This window comes from Syngnathoides biaculeatus, chromosome 5, assembly GCF_019802595.1.
Source record: "Syngnathoides biaculeatus isolate LvHL_M chromosome 5, ASM1980259v1, whole genome shotgun sequence".
NCBI classification, from domain to species: Eukaryota; Metazoa; Chordata; class Actinopteri; order Syngnathiformes; family Syngnathidae; genus Syngnathoides; species Syngnathoides biaculeatus.
Genome location: NC_084644.1, coordinates 24,022,907 through 24,036,936, shown reverse-complemented (window position 1 = coordinate 24,036,936; position 14,030 = coordinate 24,022,907). Strand labels below are relative to the sequence as shown.

General features: G+C 41.3%; 1 protein-coding gene across 1 annotated transcript; it reads left to right on the top strand.

The window, feature by feature from the left end:
- The first annotated feature begins 2,210 nt into the window (after positions 1–2,210).
- On the top strand, positions 2,211–12,841 carry ctnnb1 (catenin (cadherin-associated protein), beta 1). The gene is made up of 17 exons (XM_061820425.1): positions 2,211–2,357; positions 6,087–6,138; positions 6,481–6,708; positions 6,787–7,040; positions 7,123–7,361; positions 7,775–7,976; positions 8,064–8,208; positions 8,319–8,422; positions 8,594–8,728; positions 8,850–9,053; positions 9,188–9,346; positions 9,504–9,623; positions 9,704–9,854; positions 11,060–11,181; positions 11,255–11,315; positions 11,677–11,922; positions 12,100–12,841. Exons 2-16 carry the CDS (start codon positions 6,126–6,128, stop codon positions 11,889–11,891), a joined length of 2,352 nt encoding a protein of 783 aa, XP_061676409.1. The 5' UTR covers positions 2,211–2,357; positions 6,087–6,125; the 3' UTR covers positions 11,892–11,922; positions 12,100–12,841.
- Positions 12,842–14,030: the final 1,189 nt, after the last annotated feature.

Sequence of the window (14,030 nt, the reverse complement as noted above, 5' to 3'; positions counted from 1 at the left end):
GGGTTCAGTTGATATGACACTTTCACTATCCCAAATGTGCCTTAATGACTGAGCCTGACTCCACCACTTCATTTGTATCCACCAACAGTTTCAGGTCACAATTGGTTACTGTTTCCACCATGATATCCGTATCATGGTTCGGTCAAACTCAGTCTTGAGAACATATGAGGTTTTGTGATTGGAAATATTATCTAGCTTTAACATTTCCAACTGTCGGTCCCGACTGTTTTTTGTGCAGATCAGGCAGAAAAAGTACACTACTCCACTACAGAACATTTTTTTCCCAAACACCCAGTAATCAGAAATTTGCTGACTGATCGTGGAAAAATCATGAATTCAGCCTAATTATCAGTATATGTTTATCCTGCTTTTGATAGTCTGAAAAAAAATAGCAAAAGACATTTGTGTGCAAGCATCAGTATAGAGCACTTTAAGTACTACAGCAGTGCTACAACCTGATTTGTAAATTTATGGCATTGCTGTTATGCCAAATCAAACTGTGTTGTTAAAGACGTTTGCAGGTCCCAAATGACATGCTGAATCCATGCCAAGACTACAATTATAATGTTATCTCTGACAACAATAAAATCTAAGAACATGTCTTGTTGTTGTTTCTTGTAATGATTGATGAAACTATGATGTCAAACAGGCGACATGGTGACACAACTTGTTAGTGTGTTGGCCTCACAGTTCTAAGGACCGGGGTTTGCATGTTGACCCTGTGCCTGCGTGTGTTTTCTCCGGGCACTCCAGTTTCCTCCCACATCCCCAAAACACGCATTCATTGGAGACTCTAAATTGTCCCTAGGTGTAATTGTGAGTGCGACTGTTGTCTGTCTGCATGTCCCAGCCACCTCATCTGGCTCCTCTCAATGTGGAGGAGTAGCGGCTCGACACTGAGCCCCTCCTGGATGACCGAGATTCTCCCCCTATCTTATTAGGTTATTTTTCAAACAATAATAAATTAGCAGGTCATTGTACAGATTGATTATTATTATTGTGTAGTGATGTGTGGTGATGAAATGAATGAATTAATATCTTCTCAGCACCAACAAACCCATCCATATATTGTACTTTTGGAAAACAAAATATTGAAACAGATCGATGAGAAGCCAACGAAGCTGGCCATGACATGCATATATATCACATGTCTCAAAGGTTTTAAGACCTCCAATAAATTAACCTCCTCCTGAAAAATGGAATGCATGTAAATTGAAATGTACAAAAATGTTCATGTGGATGTCAACATTTGCTAATTTTTCCATTGATAGCTAGTTGGATATTTTGCAGGACATTTTTTATGCATATTTTACATGTCTAAACACCGCATCAACACAAAATCAACAATGATTCGACAGTAGTACGATTGGTTTGATGCAAGGGATAAAATTACAGTAATCTATTAGACATCATTGCTTGATAAACCAGCCCAGGTTGAGATCAGTATTAATATTGTATTACTTCATTGGATTCAATTGCAATGTAATTATCTATCTATCTATCTATCTATCTATCTATCTATCTATCTATCTATCTATCTATCTATATCTATCTATCTATCTATCTATCTATCTATCTATCTATCTATCTATCTATCTATCTATCTATCTATCTATCTATCTGGATTTGTTTTAAATGTTGAAGCATGATGCATAACTGGTGTTTTAATTGAACTTTTAAAAAATAGTATTAACTAAGTATTTCAAATAACTGTATAATAATATTGTTGTATTGTATAATAAAATTAATAACTAAGTATTTTCTTAACCCAGTAGCGGGTGTAAAAACAACAAAAGCAAGTTCTATTTTAAAAAACTGAAACACATCGTGGAAACCATATACTGTACTTTCTTTTAAAATTACCAATAATAAATAATATTTTTCCCCCCAAAATTTCACATGATTCGATTAAGGAAGGGATTCACGTTTCCTCCCCCCAAACTGCCGGAACTTGATTTAAATCATGTATTCATACTCGTGTTCCAGAGATGTGTCTTTGCTTTTCTTCCCTCCTCCCATCATCTTTGGTACAATTTGAACATTTATACAGTCCTTATAATGTTATATTATTTCTATCGATGTGTTACACTCTCATATGTGTACATTTGTGGATTCGAGTTTCTATTTTGTCCTGGCGAAGTGCAGGATACGTGGCCAGTGTGAGGCGTTCTGCGGTCTATATAAATGCGCCGCCATCTTACTTTTTCCAGTCGGCAGTCTTCCGGACCAGACGTGATTGACTGACTTTGGAGGGAGTGGACGGGGGCTCCCGCTGATTTACGGCGTCACATTTTACAGATTGAATTGTTTTCTTCCATCTGACTCCAACTGGAAGGAATTGCTGCGTTTTTACACGGGTAGGCTGCAACGTTGCAGTACGCTGATTTTGTCCGCCTTCCGGAATTGTTGAGCGCGAGCCGGTCGGGACTCTGCTGCTACATTCCCGGCTTCCGTTTGGGTCGGGGCAGGCACCACAGCGGGGGGGATAATGGACGGCATGTTTTTGCTCTTTTAATCAGAGTTGCTCATTTTAACTTCCATGGAATAGAATTCCGATCTCCATCAGTTGAATTCTCGCTTAAACGTCTCCGTTGGGCTTGGATGTTCCGATAGCAGCCAATTGAAGCAATCAGTAGCACCGATATTGCTGGTCGCATTCCACTTTAGTGACTCATGGTTTCAGGACTTTTGTGTTTTTGGTCGAATGGTTTTGTTTTCCGATGGTCGGTTCAAAATCCATTTGATATCCGGCATTGCTCAACCTTTGCGTGGGCATGTCTTTTACTTGTTCTTCACGGTAACAAACAAACGGGAGTTTCACCAAACATTTATTCGAATGTTTATCGAACTGATAAACCCCACATTCGAACTTGGGTAATTTTCGAAATATCCGTAACATGTGTTGGGAGTTTATAATGGCAGTGTGTTTTCGTTGGTTATTTTTTTTAATTATTTTTTTTTTAAACAAAGGCCCATATATTCCTCCCAGCCGTTGTTGTTTTGGGAGGAAGACGAGGTGGAGCCTGAGTGTGAAATTTGAGTCGGGACTGTTGAAGAAATGAAGTGGGGCCAGCCGGCAGCTGTGCGAGAGGGGCTCGCAACTCAAGTTACCAGGGCGCCTCGCTTCCGTTGCTCATCTGCCCCTTACGTTCACGCTTGTTCAAATGTGCGCTTTTTCACAGTTCAACAAGCGACTTTTTTTGTTGAATTTGGGAGGTGGGTAATTTACCTACGTCATTGATTCCCACCTCAGTTTACTTTTTAAAGCGGCAAGTCGTCAGCGTCTAAACACGTTTTTAGCGTTACTGGATTTCGCCTTTTTTAATTTTCGAAAATGAACTTTTTGGCACAGACAAAAAAAAGAGAGACTAATTTAGAGGTAATCATAAATGACCCCAATCGACCGATTAATCCTCATGCAAATTTCCGGGACTAATGATGGCTGTATTCATAGATCATATATTTTTTCCGTTAATGTTATGTGTACCCATCCATTTTTTTGAGCCGCTTATCCTCACGAGGGTGGCGGGAATTTTGTGTTTTAATTAAAAATAAAGTTCCAACTGACATGCATTTGAAAGCTGAAGCTTCAGCTGAACACTTAAAAAGTTTCTTGTGAAAAATCCTGTTACAAAATAAAGATTTTTTTTTTTTTTAAAATGTAGTTTATGCTTTAATATATTTGGATAATAGCCTAGCAGAGAGGTTTGAGCACAGTTGTCGGTTTTTCCTCTAGCCATCCACCCATCATCCTGCAGTGGAGACAGCCACAGTATGTTGCAGAAGCTGCAGCCTTTGAGCTCATTGTATAGTAAGATGGCAGCCAGCAGTGATGCTGCTGACCCTGCACATTGCTTCGCTCGCTCTCAACCAGTGGACGTGCAGCAGCGCCGACTGCTGCGTTACACAAAAGCTCCTTGTTGAATGCATAAAACATGGCGATTTATAAACACTTTTCAAACTTTTTTTTTTTTAAAGCACCACTATTCAGGTTTGCTAACATGTTTTTACTTTAACAGTAGTTGTAGGCATACCCCATGTGTATTATTGACTTCTTTTTGTGTAACAGTTCCACGATATAACATTCCCTCCTTTTTTTCAGCAATTTACCAAGTCTATCAACAGATATACGCAGTGATGCTACAGATAATTGATTACATTTGAAATGATTGGGAGTATTAATTGTATACATAGGGTTAGGGTTGACAGCACTGTGGGCTTGATCGTGTTTTCTACATTTTGTTGTTGTTTTTTCTTTTTAATTGAAACATACCGTTTTGAATATTTACACGGAAGTTATGACTATAGCTTTTTAGGGAAAAAAATACACAACTCGCTGTATGATTTCAAGCAATTCTGCCCTCTCACTGTAAAGATTGGTGTGGTATAGTATTTTATGGATTCTAGTCTAAACCATGCACCACACATCTGGCTTCAAAGAAAACCGTATTTAGTTTTTGTTGGAGCTTGTTCTGCATTGACTTTAATTGTTCAAGGTTTAGTCCGTTTAGCTGGAGGATAAGGCTGCCATTTGTTTGGTGTCAATTGAAGACTAGGCTACCCCCCCCCCTCTTTTATTTTTTTTGGCTCATCTTTCAAAGCCTGATGCAAAGATCCACTTTTCTACCAGTGTGAATGATGTGCTTTGATTTGTATGAAGTCTAGTATTGCACATATGGTTCCCATTAAATAGGAGGTTTGTGTTATGGGAGTTCCAGCTTCTCAAGCTCGAGAGGGTGGATGGCGTGTGAACAGTGAATTAGAATTTGGGGGGGTTGTGGGAAACTGCCTGTCTTGAGATTGTTTAAGTAGCTGAAATCTGGTGCGGTGCGAGTGTGAAGAGAAGTCATTCAGTGCAGGAATTTTGCCTTCTAGTTTAATTTGGGCAGTATTTTAATGACTGCTGCATTATAATGGATGTGACGAGTGTTTTAGGGAAGCTATTGTTGTTGCTATCAGAGAATTTGCTTAAAAGGCAGGGAAAGATAGTAATTTTGATCGATATATTATGGTAGGAAAAGATGTGCTGCCATTTTAAGACTAAAATACCTTTGCAAGTTTTGACACTTTCAACCTTTTATTTCATTTATGCTTTTATTTATTTAACTTTTTATAGTTAAGTCTTATCACATGGGCTGACCTTACCAAGTTGTAGATGTGAAATATACTGGACTTTTCAGTAAGTTTTAGTATACAGAAACTTAAAGATAGTATTGGAATACCATTTTGAATAGGAAAGCTAAAATTCATTAACTGTGCTTTAACATCTATTATTGTTCTTTGGAAATGCTGATGTTGAGATTTTTAGATTTTTTTAAAATGTCACAGTAGTTATTTGATTTGATTTGTGCATGTAGTAAGTATGTTATCTAGTAAAGTATGGAAAATTGTATCAAAGTGGTGTGAATATTTGGCCTAAAGATGTACTTAGCAGGTAGGTGGGTGTTCTCTAGAAAGTGAGACATTTAGTCTAACAGCTGGCTAAGATGTCAAGTTCTTTTTAAATGGCTCTTATTGAACAGTTTGTCAGCCATCTGAAAATGCGCTGCGCACACAGTTAACACTTGTAAAGAAACGAGTGGTTCACCATTTCTGTTGCTGAAGGTTAAAGCCATATCTCAAACACTTTTGAATCTGATTTTATGGTGTCAATTGACAACTTGGAATTCTATAAACTTTCCATGGGGGATGTCCCCAAGATGTACTATGGTACGTTGAGCTGTGTAGTCCTCGATGTGGTTACATTTTTCGTGTATGCCGTCTCCCCCAATGCTCATTTTCCTTCTACAGTTTGTATGCCACGTCCCACCCTTCCTCACATAAGTACTACCTAGCTGCCATCCACTGTGGGCCTTTTAATGTAAATAGCCATTTACTTGGGTGGATTTCACACAAGACTAAATCCAAAGGTTAAGATTGAAAGATGGCACCATGTAGTAATGTTTCAGTCGGAACTTGTACAGTGATCACATTTTCATGAACTGTGTGTTGCAGTTGTTTTTAGTGTAATCATTAACAATGGACCAGGAACGAAAGGAAGCTAGAGGTCACTGAGGCTCATAGTTTCCCTCCCCTTCGTGTTTCAGATCAGGAAGCTGTGACGGCCGTGGTTCGAGACAAGGAACATGGCTTCCCAGGGTGAGTTGAAACTTCCAGCACATGCATGCATGCATTACATTCTGTCTCCCTTACACGTCGACACAAAGAATCCATAACTGCATTTATAAATCAGCACACAAACTGACATGTTTTATTAGCATGTTGTTGGGAGAAAAAAAATAGTAAAAAAATATTTATTGTATTACCATATGTGGGTTTGAAAATGAGTATCTAAATAAACTCTTCACAAATACTACAATGGCAGTTTTTCTCAGTCCTGGTGTTGTGTTCCGTAATGTACTCTTAAATACTGTTGTGCTGGATTGATCGTCCCAGGTTTTGCAGTGTTGCTCGTTTTTCTAAAATCTTGTCACCCTCCAGCGGATTTGATGGAGCTCGACATGGCCATGGAGCCTGACCGGAAAGCAGCAGTCAGCCACTGGCAGCAACAGTCCTACCTGGATTCAGGCATCCATTCAGGGGCTACAACTACAGCACCCTCCCTCAGCGGGAAAGGAAATCCTGAAGATGAGGATCTTGACAACAACCAGGTCATGTACGAATGGGAACAGGGCTTCAACCAGAATTTCTCTGGTGATCAAGTCCAAGGTGAGTCCAGCCATTGGATAAATAATTTAGAAGGTCGTCAAAACAGTCTGATGAAACAAAGCCTCCTATCTCTTTCAGACTTGGATGGTCAGTATGCCATGACCCGTGCCCAGCGAGTGCGTGCAGCAATGTTCCCAGAGACTCTTGAGGAGGGCATGCAGATTCCTTCGACACAGTTTGATACAGCAAATCCTACCAATGTCCAGAGACTAGCAGAACCTTCACAAATGCTCAAACATGCTGTGGTCAATCTGATCAACTATCAGGATGACGCAGAGCTGGCAACCAGAGCCATACCAGAACTCACCAAACTACTCAATGATGAGGATCAGGTAGTTGTCAATGATAGCGTCATGCTTTACAGTACAACTCACTGCCATTATTCGTCGACGATGTTTCTCCTGTTCCTTAAAGGTTGTTGTAAACAAAGCAGCAGTGATGGTGCACCAGCTATCGAAAAAAGAAGCTTCCCGTCATGCCATTATGCGCTCCCCTCAAATGGTGTCTGCCATAGTCAGGACAATGCAGAACACAAACGATGTGGAAACCGCTCGCTGCACTGCAGGGACTCTCCACAATCTCTCTCATCACAGAGAGGGCCTGCTGGCCATCTTCAAGTCTGGTGGGATTCCAGCGCTTGTCAAAATGCTTGGGTATGTTTAAAATTAATGGAAAGGGTATTTGATATTTGCAATATAATTATTCAGGGAAGAAGTGTTTAAAAAAAAAAAAGAATAAGCAGTCTCTGTTGTTGTCTGCTAAAAATGTGACCTTGTCTTTTATGCTCATTCTTATGCTTCTCAATTTGGATTTTGCAAAACATGCAATAGAGGCTTATTAGAATTGTTGAAAAATTGCCACCATCTGTTGGTAGTGTATGCAGAACAAACTGTATTGACACATTTGACAGTGGTAAGCAAGGTAGCGTTGCAATGGAGGGGAAATGCAAAATTAATTGGCCATTGTGCCTGTCAAGCAGTCATTGGGAAGAGGGGAAACAAATTCAAAATCCAGTTCCCATTTCCCAGTTGTATTGTAATCCCATAATCCTTTTTTTGCATTGCAGTTCGCCAGTGGACTCAGTCCTGTTCTATGCCATCACCACCCTTCACAACCTTCTCCTGCACCAGGAAGGAGCTAAAATGGCTGTTCGTTTGGCTGGTGGGCTTCAGAAAATGGTGGCCTTGCTCAACAAAACAAATGTCAAGTTCCTCGCCATCACCACAGATTGTCTGCAAATCTTGGCCTATGGAAACCAAGAAAGCAAGGTGAGGTCATGTCCTTGTCAGATGCACTGTTGAGATGTCATAAAAGCATACCCTGATTAAAATAGAGGCGGGGTGTTCTTTTTCTAGCTAATCATCCTGGCCAGCGGGGGGCCTCAAGCGCTGGTGAACATCATGAGAACTTACACTTATGAGAAATTGCTGTGGACCACAAGCAGAGTACTCAAAGTTTTGTCAGTCTGCTCCAGTAACAAACCTGCCATTGTAGAAGCTGGTATGTTAGAACCATCAAAGGGCACGTGTTTTCAAACCTGCAGACTCTATAAACAATGGGGATTTTATTTTATCTGCATTGCAATTTTCACCCATTTCTGTTTTGCTCAGGAGGCATGCAGGCCCTCGGACTTCACCTGACGGACCCCAGCCAGAGACTGGTTCAGAACTGTCTCTGGACTCTCAGGAATTTATCAGATGCTGCGACCAAACAGGTAACGCTTGTACAACAAACATTAAATATTTGACAAAGACTACAAGTTGGTTGTTTTTTGTCATGAATACTATTCAGGTTGGAGTTACAGTTAGTAACTGCAGATTTTCTGGTGTTGATCCACTTGCCTTGAATACTTGCCCTCATGCTAACCTGACAATTTGGGTCGTAGGAGGGTATGGAAGGTCTTTTGGGCACCCTGGTCCAACTCCTTGGTAGTGATGACATTAACGTGGTAACCTGTGCTGCTGGTATCCTGTCAAACCTGACGTGCAACAACTACAAGAACAAGATGATGGTCTGCCAGGTTGGTCCTAGGGGTCAAGAGTAAAATGGCCTTATATTGTGTAGTTTTTGCTAATTAAACAGTGTTATGCATTTCCTCAGCCAGTGCCTGTGCTTGCATTTCATATTTTAATCCTGTGTAGGTTGGCGGAATTGAGGCTCTAGTTCGCACTGTGCTTCGAGCTGGAGACAGAGAAGACATTACAGAACCGGCCATCTGCGCTCTGCGTCACCTCACATCACGACACCAGGATGCTGAGATGGCCCAGAATGCAGTCAGGCTGCATTATGGGCTTCCGGTTGTTGTCAAATTGTTGCATCCGCCATCACATTGGCCATTGATTAAGGTACAAGCATGTGGACATGAAAGATGTTTAATGATTCATCTTGTGGATAGTTCAGCTGTTTTGTATTTGTGATCTCTGTCCTCCTTGTCAAATTGACTAAAAAGCCATCTGACATGAATGTGGTCCTCCCTCAGGCCACAGTCGGTCTGATCCGTAACCTGGCGCTGTGCCCTGCAAACCATGCCCCTCTGCGGGAGCAGGGGGCCATTCCTAGGCTGGTTCAGCTCCTTGTCCGAGCACACCAGGACACACAGAGACGCACCAGCATGGGAGGCACGCAGCAGCAGTTTGTGGTGAGTGCATACAATCATCACAATAAGTTTATGAACACACTAATCCCCATAATACGCACATCAGCATCAGTAACTCTAGTACAGAGCTGCTGGCCATTTGTTAGTTTGGTTGTTCTCTCTACTGGCCCATGTGGCTTTAATAACTGTTTCATTTTAGGAGGGAGTTCGAATGGAGGAGATTGTAGAGGGTTGCACAGGCGCGCTTCACATCCTTGCTAGAGATGTCCATAACAGAATAGTAATCAGAGGACTTAACACAATTCCACTCTTTGTTCAGGTAAAATGAAAAGTCTCATTTATTCCATTGTCCTGAGATTTTTTTTTTTTTTTTTGAACCACTTGTCTTTCTGTGTGCAGCTCTTGTATTCGCCTATTGAGAATATCCAACGTGTGGCAGCAGGTGTCCTGTGTGAACTGGCCCAGGACAAAGAGGCCGCTGAGGCAATCGAGGCGGAGGGAGCCACCGCCCCGCTCACAGAGCTCTTGCACAGCCGCAACGAAGGAGTCGGTGGGTCTAAATGGTTGCTTTTTATTTGGCAGAAGGACGCGGATACTCAAATCATTTAGATCGCAGTGGTACCTAGACTTGAGTTTTTAAGTTTTTGAGTGGTAACTTGTGAGCCCAACTTTTTTACGAACAAGCTTTAGATATGCTGCCACCTGTGTGAAGTGGAGGTTCGGAAATGTAGCAATTCAAGTAGTGTAATGGGCTTCCTTGCATTTAAGGCAAAGTGAGTCAGTCACTGCAAATTTTTTCTTTTTTAATTTTTTTTTTTTTTTTTTTTTTTTTTTTTTTTTTGCGGGAGGTCAGATCTGTTGAACAATCAAATGCACAAAATGACTCAGATGCCAGCTCCTGCTCATTAGGCCACCCACTTAAAGGTTCATATCCAACATGCAAGAACTATGGTATGCCCTGGATAGCAATTTCACTTTGAAGAATGTTTTTTATCTTTTACACTTTTTGTCTTCATTGCACATTTTTTATTAAAAATGTAACAATCTTGAAGGAGGGGAGATGACAACTTGAACACGTTAATAGGTTGTCAAGTCATTTAAGAGGGGAAACTCTTGAGATTCATACTTTCAAATCAGTTGCTTTTTGACAAAACTAGCTATTTCGCACCTAGCGATAACTACTTTAAGATAATTGTCGCTTGCAGCTGATATTGCTTATCCATCTATTTTCCTAACTGCTTATCCTCACAAGCGTCGCTGGGAGTGTTGGTGCCTGTCATCCGTGTACTATTCTTGTGTACATTTAGATGAACATAAGCTTTCATGTATTGTATGTCTGGCACTGTCTCCACAAACATGGATATTTCGGCTCACTTAGAGCTTAAGAAAACACAGTGCAATAAATTGCTTTTTGTGTGCTATTTGCTTAGTACTTCAGTTATATCTCTCCCCCTGCCTTACACTTTGTTTTTGTCACTTTGTATCCCTTTGGTGTTTGGATATTTTACAAGCCTGGATTAAAAATGGAAAAAAGAATAAATGCTAGGTTGTCAGGAAGGAGAACTGGAGTAAAAACTGCCAAACTAATCATACGAGTGACTTGCTGTCATGTCCTCTAATTGGACCAGATAGAAGTGGGGAAAAAGATGTTGGTTTTGTAGCTGTCACACTGAATTGCTGTAATGTGAAATTACAAGACAACGGTATGAATCTGTAGAATAGGAAGCTCGCTTAATGGCTTGCATGTTTCCTCAGCCACATACGCAGCAGCAGTTCTATTCCGGATGTCAGAGGACAAACCTCAAGACTACAAGAAACGCCTCTCCGTAGAACTCACAAGTTCGCTCTTCAGGACGGAACCAATGGCCTGGAATGAAGTATGAAGCACATCTTTTGTGTGCGTGTGTGTAGAGATGTACTAAGGTTTATGCAACTCGTGTCTGCGTGCAGACTGCAGAACTTGGCTTGGACCTTGGTGGTCAGGGAGAGCCCCTGGGCTACAGGCAGGATGGTAAGTCACCTTGATGCTATTCATATGATGCCAGTCTTATTGTTCAACTGTCACATAGTTTCTGTCTCTGACCACATGCAAGCTTGAAGTTCCATGTATACACGCACACACACACCCTCGTGTGGGTGTTTTTATTTTTTTTTATTTTTATTTTTTTATTATAAATAAACTTCCCCTGTATCTGGGTCAATGGTAGTACAATATCTGAACCAGAGGCCCAGCAAGTCAGTGGTAGTTGAATCATGGCTGTGTGCTTGTGGTGTTTCTTTGCTGTGGTTTGCTCGTCCATACTACTGTGTGAGCGCTTTGGTTCGACATGCTTCTAACAGCTGCTCTGCTTCACCTGCCCTCCACTTACTAGACCCGAGCTACCGTTCCTTCCACTCGGGAGGTTACGGCGCAGACTCAATGGGCATGGAGCCCATGATGGACCATGATCTGGGTGGGGGTCACCACCCTGGTCAGGACTACACCCCAGTAGAGGGGCTGCCTGACCTGGGACACACCCAGGAACTGATCGAAGGCCTACCACCTGGTGATTCCAACCAACTGGCCTGGTTTGACACAGACTTGTAAATACCAAGACCAACATATCACTTCTTACTAGGTAAGGTGGCTCCTGATCCACTTGCATGCTTGTGTGAATGCCTGTAGTTGAACTCACTGAGGCTGCCGCATGCTAGAACTGCTCCTAGTTGCCAACTGGGTTTGTGTGTAGGTGGGTGATTTTTCTATTTTTCAAGCTGATATTCCATTCCAGTATTTTTTTTCTTCTCTTTTTCAGCTGTATTATGTGATCTGGATGAACCTGCATCTTGATTCTCCCACATGGAGGAGGCGGGGTTTTAGAAAGTGCCTGACGATGCATCCTGTCTGTTGGAGCTCCATTGGGACAAAGTTGGGTTCTGGTTTTAATCCAGAGGATGGTCAGTTGACTTGAAATCCTGATGCGACACATGGATTTGGATCTGTTTGCTTTTGAAATATACCCTTTTTGTGTACTTTTCCATTTTTATCCTTTGTTTTTACACATTTCCCTTAAGTCTGTAATGGTACAAAATGCTTTTAGCTTGCTTCCCCCCCCCCCCTCCTTACTCTGAATTATACCCGTTTTGTTTGCAGTTTCTCCCCCCCCCTTTTTTTTTTTTTTTTAATTTTATTTTTTTTTTTTTTTGTCCAAGGTAGTTTTTGTTTTTGGTGAAAATGATCCATCAAAGTAATGTACATGACCACATTTTAAATGGTGTCCAAAACACTAAGGTTGAATCAGTTGCATTGTAACATTTGTGTAGCTTTTGTATAAAACATTGGAAGTCATGGTCCAAATATTGAGCTATTTTCTTGCTTTAAAGGGGGACACTAAGGTGTCTCTGCTGTTCCAAAGGGGATGTACTGTAGCTGGCCTAGCTGACTGAGGGCTGCTATTGGTCTGTTACTAAAGAGGAGTGTGGGGCTAGTCTAGTTGGAGAAGGTGGTTGCTGTAGCCTGCTGTGTTCTGAAACAATAAAATGGACTCATTATTTCAACTGGGTGCGTCCTTGACTTTCAAGCATTTGTTAACACACCGGCCACGTCACTTGGATATATGCTGATTTTTGTGTCAGTTATTGAGGAAAGTGTGTGCGCACATGCATTCAATCGTCACAGCACTCAACACTAATGATGGTTACGATGACAATTGAGTCTCTCATGAAAACCAGATGTCAAAGTTCCAAGACTGGCCTGTGAGAGGGAGCATTGTGCCACAGGCCACCTGGACGGCTGGAAAAATACATTAACAGAAGAAGTGAGGCCAACTGTTTGCGCCTCTTTTTTTGGGGTGAATTTGGGAACTCTTTTACAAACTCATCACAAGTTCCTTGTCAACAGTGCAATCCTGGTCACAATCTGTGAGTCAATTAACTTGCTTAAGTCTGTTGACTAAACCAGCGTTTGGAAAATTTTAACAGGTGCAATATAACGGTTTGCTAATATCAGACTTGACTTAGCTGTAACTGCTGCAATTATGTTTCAGTTAATCCTCAGTTTTACCGTGGTGAAACAATACCCACTGTTACAAAACCAATCAACTGAAAATGTAAACTATTTGACATCAATTTACAGGAAAAAGGAAATACCCTTGTGAGCCCTGTTTCAGTAATTGGATCAGACTGTTCTTTTGTGGCAGTCTTTCGATTTTTGGATGTCACCTGCTCATGGACATGATCAATGTGATACCTGCAATATGAAAGGATAAAAAAGGATGTGTAAATTGTTAGATGTTGCATCTGTGCTGACAAAAATCTTTCCTTCGGTCATCATAGTGAGACCAAATCCATCCATCACTTTTCTGAACCGCTTATCCTCACAGGAGTTGCGGAAGTGCTGGAGCCTATCCCAGCTGCCATCGAGCAGGAGGCGAGGTACACCCTGAACCAATTGCCAGCTAATTGCACTCACAATCACACCTAGTGGCAATTTAGAGTCCCCAATTAACACGTTTTTGGGATGTGGTAGGAAACTGGAGCGTCGCCGAAAACCCACGTGGGCACAGAGAGAATCATGCAAACTCCACACAGATGGGGCCAATACTGTTGTCACCGTGCCGCCCTTGATAAACAAGAGCCAAAAAAGCAAAGCTGCACAACAAATGGATGCCAATTCAAACATCCATCTGCATCATTAGGTGCACACTCCAATTGAGCTTTTTTAAAATATTGTACTAATGTAATTTAG

Bases quoted from the DNA above. Each gene is read 5' to 3' on its own strand.
- ctnnb1 (XM_061820425.1), top strand. The intron at 9,054-9,187 runs GTACAAGCATGT...GTCCTCCCTCAG, and splicing joins CACATTGGCCATTGATTAAG to GCCACAGTCGGTCTGATCCG. The intron at 11,316-11,676 runs GTAAGTCACCTT...TCCACTTACTAG, and splicing joins CCTGGGCTACAGGCAGGATG to ACCCGAGCTACCGTTCCTTC.